At 33.5% G+C, this 7,920-nt stretch overlaps 1 protein-coding gene across 2 annotated transcripts in view; it reads left to right on the forward strand.

The window, feature by feature from the left end:
• The window catches only part of LOC106457234 (protein king tubby 1-like), an 83,417-nt gene that overhangs the window by 60,178 nt on the left and 15,319 nt on the right, over window positions 1-7,920 (forward strand). For both annotated transcript variants that reach the window (XR_002610111.1, XM_022383070.1), the window contains exons 4-6: window positions 3,903-4,105; window positions 4,912-5,166; window positions 6,420-6,532. Coding sequence is in view for 1 of the 2 variants with exons in the window: in XM_022383070.1 (XP_022238778.1) it covers window positions 3,903-4,105; window positions 4,912-5,166; window positions 6,420-6,532 (571 nt within the window). In the remaining variant the exon portion in view is untranslated. The remainder of the gene's footprint in view (window positions 1-3,902; window positions 4,106-4,911; window positions 5,167-6,419; window positions 6,533-7,920) is intronic.

Consider the following 7,920-nt stretch of genomic DNA (forward strand, 5'->3'; position numbering starts at 1 on the left):
TTTTCTAAAAATCGTAACAACTAGCCCCGGTCTCCCCTACTTCGTGAGAATATATGACAACTAATATAGACTAGGAATTTAATGGAAGAAATTTTCAGACTAACATATGAAATTATTTCTGTGGCCATTAAAGCTTTATGAATAATATGTAATATCAAACTTTGTCGCAAAGAAGGTGTTTTTTGATTTATCTTAGTTACTAACGTCAGTAAACTGAATGGCAAGGTGGCTAAGGCGCTCGACTCGCAATCTGAGGGTCGCGGGTTAGAATCCACGTTACACCAAACATGATCGCCCTTTCAGCCGTGGGGGCGTTATAATGTGACGGTCAATCCCACTATTTGTTGATAAAAGAGTAGCCCAAGAGTTGGCGGTGGGTGGTGATGACTAGCGCCTTCCCTCTAGTCTTGCACTGCTAAATTAGGGACGGCTAGCGCACATAGCCCTCGTGTAGCTTTGCGCGAAATTCAAAACAAACAAACAGTAAACTGAAACGCCAGCATTAGCTTATCATTCTTTCTCTTCGACATGTCCCACCCCCAGTGGCATAGCGGCATGTCCGCGTGCTTAAAATGCTAGAAACCTGGTTTCGATACCCGTCGTGCGAATAGCGCAGATAGCCCATTGTGTAGCTTTGTTTTTAATAATAAACAACAACAACACTCTTCGTCACTGTAGTCGCATATTCTGAAGCTGCCAAGATGAACCAATGACTAATGATTCAGCTGCAAGAATAACATTATAAATATGATTACATTCAAACATCAACGTAATCCCTTCTCTAAAATAATTCTTATTAGTCGACAGCACCCATGTACTTCAACTATGATATTATATGTGTCAGAATTTCTCAAACATTATAAATATGATTACATTCAAACATCAACGTAATCCCTTCTCTAAAATAATTCTTATTCGTCGACAACACCCATGTACTTCAACTATGATATTATATGTGTCAAAATTTCTCTAACATTATAAAGATGATTACATTCAAACATCAATGTAATCCCTTCTAAAATAATTCTTATTCGTCGACAACACCCATGTACTTCAACTATGATATTATGTGTGTCAGAATTTCTCACAAAGCCTCACAAGATCGTTCTGCACATATAGCCATTCAAACTGATAAACTATACTGAAATGAACTGTACCAGCCCAAACTCCTGGTCTACTCTTGCATGATCAAATAGAGGGATTAGCCTTCAATTTTATAGAGCACCCAAGGCTCCAAAACGTGGTACCCTTTTTCACTTTCTGATGAGCATGGCCTGGACGTAGCGATTTGTTTGGTGTGCCCTGACTAAACCCAATAACCTGTTGCCGCAGAAACACGCTCCTACTTTTGGGGCGCATGTCCGCTATAAGAGTAATAGTCACATCCTACAGAAAAGAGATGGCAGTGAGTGCTACTGACTATTTGCCTTCCTTGTAGTTTTACCAGTTCGAAATTACGGATGACTATGCAGAGATATAGTCCTAGTGTAGCCTTACACGAAATTCTGAAACGAACAAACAAACTGATGGTTACTCTGGCAATCTTATTTGGGGACTTACCAAAGTCAATCAAAAATGATGTTTCCGCTTTACTGGTACACAAAAAATATAGTGCAAACTGCCCATTATTTTGATAGCTGTAATTCTCTTGTGAGTTTACGTAATCATCTTCTGATAATCACAAACTTCACGTAGTTTTATGGGAAGTTTGAGAACATATTTCAGTGTTGTTGTTTTTCTCCGCTGCAACTTCACTGTTGATTGATTAAAGCAAAATCGCTTACAAAGTTAATAAACAAACTGGATTATTTTGTATTTTAACATCTGTTATATTCTATTTGTCAATACTTTCTTTTGCCCACAGTTCTTATTTATTATTTGCTCTTGCGGGAACTTTAAGTTGCTCTTTAATTGTAAATTTTGTACGTTCATTTAGCTCATGCTATTAACGCTGAAAAAAAATGATGTTGATTTCAAATTGTCATGTTCTTGTATGCGAGTTTGACACCTAGAAATGGGTACAATATAACCTAAACTTTTAGGGCATTTCTGCCAGCATACAACATTAGAAGTCGTAAATATAGATATTCGATCTTTACACCTGAACAAAGTTTTTATTTGCAATCCACATTCAGATTTATGTTTACCTTTATGTGCTAATGACGAAACAGTTTTATGTCATCAAATCTTGTATATGAGTATAAATGTACTAATGTTGCATGAGATCCATTACTAGGTGGCTTCAAATTCGCATAGGTTATCATGTAAATTCGAAATCAACGTCATCTGCCAGCATTTTTAGAGCCATGTGTTACCGAGTGTAATGAACTTATAATGATTAGGTACTGCGCTTAAAAGAAAGTATATCGATCAATAGGCATTAGCAAAGGTTGGATGAGCAGAATAATACATTTCGTTTAGTTGAATAATTAATATCGTCTTCCAACTGTAACACTCTGTTATTGTTTTTTTTTATATAAAGCGCAGAATTAAATACTTCATTTCTGTACTTAATTATCATAAATTATTTAGGCATTCAAAAGTTTTGTTCGAAGAGTTCACGCTCGAATGATAAATTTGGGTTGTTGTTTTCTATTGGTCGATTCTGTGTACCTAGCAAGAAAACTCTTAGTGTAAGTGTTTAGATGTGAAATAGGAAGCGAATACGTAGTGTCATAGTTATGAAATTAAATGTTGCATCCAACTGAAACAGTAATGCTAAAGGATATCCGTTTCTCTTTAAATGTTTTTCTAAATCTTGATCTCCCACCTACTTACAGAACAATATGGTGATTCTAAGCATTGCATATGATGTGATACATGGAGTTACTGAACAGTTGACGATTCAAGATTCGCTTTACGGTATCGTAACGTTTTATAGCGTGGATTTTAAAACTGGTAATTGAACCACGATAGTTAACCATTGGTTTTATGGTCTTAGCCACTCGATTGTGCACCTGGAGATTGTAGTGTTAATATACGCTTCATTATACAGACCTACCAGACAGCACCAAGAAAATCGTCTTGTGCCATAAAACAAACTAAAACTAAACATTAACTTTTTATCACTTAATCATTGTAGAGGTCGCTACGCTCATTTAAACCCCTGTAAAACTGTGTTTTTTGTTTAGACATTTTAGCGTAATAACAAAGCAGGCTACATTGAATGGTTCCACGTTTTGTGTTTTAAATCTCTATAATTATTAATTTATAGCAGGAATAAATACTTAATTCCTCTACCTAATTATCATAAATTATTTCAGAAGACATTACTTTGTCAGGTATATACATTAAAGATGTTGATGTATTGAACTTTTATCACATATTACTCTTGAGATATAAGAGCTGTGAGACACGACATTTATCCCATAGAGCAAAAAAGGAAAAATATGGTTCTCAGCAATGGCATTTGTTATTAGCCATTAAAGTGCCATATTATCATTAAACTACTACAGCTGCTTACTTTATAGGCAGTGCTGTTTTGCACCCAAGTTAAATGAAAAACGTTAGTTTCAATCTCAGAGTCTCGAGCTGAAGCCAACTTGAAAATTCAATAACTTTTAAAGGAGGAGACACAAGTGCAGCACCTCTATTATTGTCATTATTATCATAATCATCATCTAACAGTATCTTGGATAATAGTTGAATAGTTTAATGTTTTACATTCTAATATTGGATGTTTTTAATGTAATAAATTTTAAAGGTGTTGGGAATTAGTTAAGTTAGGTCAGAAATTATACTTTCACTAATAGAAATAATTTAATTTTTGAAACTCGGAATACTAAAAGAATGTTACTACATTCTAGATGGAATCCTGAGGACATATGAAATGGGGATGTACAGCTCAACCCTTGACAAAAAACGTAATTTTTTTCTCAGCCTTGTCCATTTCTGTTTTGTAGAAATCAAGAGAAGATTAGAAAACCTAGACCTATTACCCTCTCAAGTTGATCTTGATGAAGATCAGGAGATCATTCCGGATAGTTCAACTGCATCAGTCTTGTCAAATAGCAGTCTTCAGTATGCTTCTCTCTTATCTTCTTCTGATAGCCAAGATCTAGCTGTGAATACTCTTTTGGCTGAAGTTGTTCCTTGTGAAGCTCTGGTTAGTAGTGGAAGTTACAATAATGACTTGGATTACATAAAATATTGACATAAGCGGAACAGAATAGATGCACTCAAAAAAAGATTTTTTACTTTTAGGCTAAAGAACATATTGATATGATTCGTTGTGTAAGTCAAGAAAGTAGCATGTTTTGTTATTATTATATATTTCATGTAAGTGTAAAGTTCAGTACCTGACGTTAAGTCTCAACTTGTGTTTGATTAGTTTATTTCATGTCACACTTATACTAATTACCTACGCCACCGAAGGTTATGTTTTCACCCCTGTGTGTGTTTGTATGTTTGTCAGCAAGATTTCTCGAAAACGGCTAAATTGATTTTGACAAAAGTTGGTATACGTTTGGGCTATGACCCAATTTAGAAATAATTAGTTTATGGTGGTGAAGTCACAACAAAATCACAAAAATCCAAAAAAAATCTCTATCTGTTAATATGGGACCGATTTTTCACACTCAGTCAGTAAGGATCGGATTTTGATGAAACTTGACGGACATATGTAGAATATTATTCTTCATTGTCCTGCCAAAAATGCTTCGTGTATGATGATACCGACGGACATCTTTTCATATTTTCTGAGGGCCAAACATGATCAACGCTGCGGGGCGGAGGTATGCGCTCTACTGAGAATCCCTCTGGTTTTAATGATTTCACGCCTAATATAAACTGTCATATGACTACAAATTTAATGACCAAATGCAACATCAAAGTGTAGCACAAGCCATAAATACGTGTGTGTGTGTTATTTTTTGTGTTCATGAGCTTATCTGATATTCAAATAAACTTCAGGTTCACGATTTCTCAGCGTTACCAAGTTCAACTAACTCGTACAGTGATGACCAAGTTGATGAACATAAACCTGAACTAGGTCTAGTAGGCCTTGGTAAACTGGAAGATCTACTAGAGAATCTCCCTGCATTTATTAGTGAGCCTTGCCCCCAGGGTCTGGTTATTCGATGTTGTATCACTCGTGACAAGAAAGGGATGGAGCGAGGCTTGTTTCCCACTTATTTTCTTCATTTAGAAAAAGACGATGGAAGGAAGGTAATAACAAACCTTAAAATATCCTATAAGATCCTCAAAGGAGGAAGTTTTTATAATTCATATTTTTGAAAGGCGACAATATTTATGTACAAAATTAGCATACATTACGTACTCTAAATACAATCAATTGTTTTCTCTGTAGAAACTGCTCAATATTATTGGATCTTCATAACATGTGTAGTTCTAACCAAATAATTTCTAAAACAAACAAATAATATTGATAAAGAGTATCTTTCCTTAGTGCATCTACGTAAGGCTTTTTAATTTTATAAATTCTAATTTAATGACTGTTCTAATTGTCTTTATCTTGGACACTGCTTTAAAGTGATGAGATCTTAGGTTTAAACGTTATAGAACATTTATTTCTTGCACTATAGTTGGAATATTAGCTTCATTAGTTACAAATATTTTTCTCTTTTCTGTTTAATTGAAAGTGTATCAAGATGTGCATAAAAAATTTTCAAACAGTAATATTTTGAGTCTGATAATCATGTTTATAATATTTCGCAGAAACTAAACATATTACCTTAAATTTCTTTAGTGTGTTGTAATTAGTTTATGCCATTTAAGTTGTTAATTTAATGTTTTCTCAAGCAGAGGAGTCTCTAGGTGCTTCAGAGATTTGGGCTCGGGTCCATAGGCGCGAGAATTTTCGACGTTTCAGTATGGTATCGATCATAGTTTTCTATTCTGATCTTTCAAGACATCAACTGGAGATTCAGGGAACTTTCAAGTATAATCTGGGGACGGGGCCCGTGTGCCAGCGCCTAGCGACGCTTCTGTTTTTGAATTACCTCACTACATCTAAAAGAACAGCAAAAGTTTAATTATGGAGCTGCCATCTGTTGGTTCTCTTTACAACAAATAGTTTTTAATAAACCAATACTTGATATGTATTTATTGTCTTTTTAACAGTCCTTTGTGGAAAAATATTTCTCAGCTTAATAATTAAATTTTTTATCTATTTTATGATGAGCAATCTGTTACTTCCATATTTGAATGCGAGAGTCAATTGCTTCTTAATTACAGAAAAACTATGGTGTGTGTGTGTGTGTTATGATTGGTTTTAATTTTTGTAAAATCTTCATACTGATTCATAACAAACAGTAGTAAAATTAGAGTCAGAAAAGGCTATTGTAAATAGTTAAATATTGTGTACAAGTATTTAATATTATTGTAATTGAATGATCATCTCTTTTGATGACAAAAATGAATTGTTGTAAATATTCTCTTTGTTGTAATATTTTTAACAGATTTTTTTGCTTGCTGCGCGAAAGAGGAAGAAAAGTAAAACTTCCAACTACGTGATATCTGTGGATCCAACCGACTTATCTCGAGGAGGAAATTCTTTTGTGGGAAAGCTGAGGTATTTCTTTCTTTAGTACATCTACTTAAGGCTTTTTCATTTTAGAAATTCTAATTTGATTACTATGCTAATGGTCTTTATCTTGGACACTTTTCTAAAGTGGTGAGATGTTAGATTTAAACGTTATAAAACCTTTATTTCTTGCATTATAGTGTACATATGAGCTTCGTTGGTTACAATTTTTTTCTTTTCTGTTTAACTGAAAGTTTATCAAGATGTGCATAAAATTTTTCAAACAGTAATATTTTGAGTCTGATAATCAAGTATGTAATAATTAGCAGAAATTAAACATATTACCTTATTTCTTCAGTGCGTTGTAATTAGTAAACATTAAACATAAGACCTAGTATCATAAACATGTCATGATTTGTAGACGTTAAATGACATAATAATACCATGGGTCTCATTAGTATTTTGTAACTAGGCAAAATTAACCTAAATAATGTTATTGTTGTAATGGTTCTTTTAGATTATAATATAGTCTAGTCCATGAAATGATAACAGATTAGTTTAGTTCTTCTTTGATATTTGATACCGGTTGCTGTCACTGGTACACAGTTGTAGGCCAAAGTTCACAAGTAAAGTTTACACTTACAACATAATGTACTCTTTAATGGTACTACGACTAATGTACAAATAGACTTACTTGTACAATTTCATGGTTAATTGATTAACATAAGTAACACTGATCTGAATACTTCACTACCTTCTCAATCACTGAACAAACTGAAAACTAACTCGGTGCTTCGCTAATTCTCATACTTAGAAGTATCATAATAATAATAAAATTTATAAAAACAAGTCGAGATACGTATAAACGTAACCTTCCTAGTTATAGCAATATAGAAAGTTTTAATGCTACAAAAAGTACTGAAACAAAGTCACAACTACAAAAACTGAGTTACTTAAAATTTATCTTTTATCCCTACTTTGTCAAATCACTTTAAGTACGTTAGTCTGAGCCAAAGTCGGGATATATATATATTTTTTAATTTTAAGTAACTCAGTTTTCGTAGTTTTGATTTTCTTCTTTCACTACTTTTTGTAGCATTAAAACTTTCTATATTACTATAGCTAGATAGGTTACAAATATACCGATCCCCATTTGTCTTTCCAAAATTTAATTATTTTATTATGCTTGTTTTGTTTCCTTCTTACTAGCTATAGTTTTGTGCGCCAGCAATACCAAGCATGAGGTTCACATTTTCCTATTACGATTTTATTTACACAATACAAACAAGGAATACTTGGGACCCAGACGGAAGAGTTCTGTGAAAGAATTAGAAAGATAAGATTCGTTTCTCTTTTTTGCACAATCGTCTGGAAAAGTCACATGCTTACTTACTTAGATATAAATTCATTAATATAGTGAAATTTTAACCTTCTCC

This window comes from Limulus polyphemus, unplaced genomic scaffold (genome assembly GCF_000517525.1).
Source record: "Limulus polyphemus unplaced genomic scaffold, Limulus_polyphemus-2.1.2 Scaffold306, whole genome shotgun sequence".
Lineage (NCBI taxonomy): Eukaryota > Metazoa > Arthropoda > Merostomata > Xiphosura > Limulidae > Limulus > Limulus polyphemus.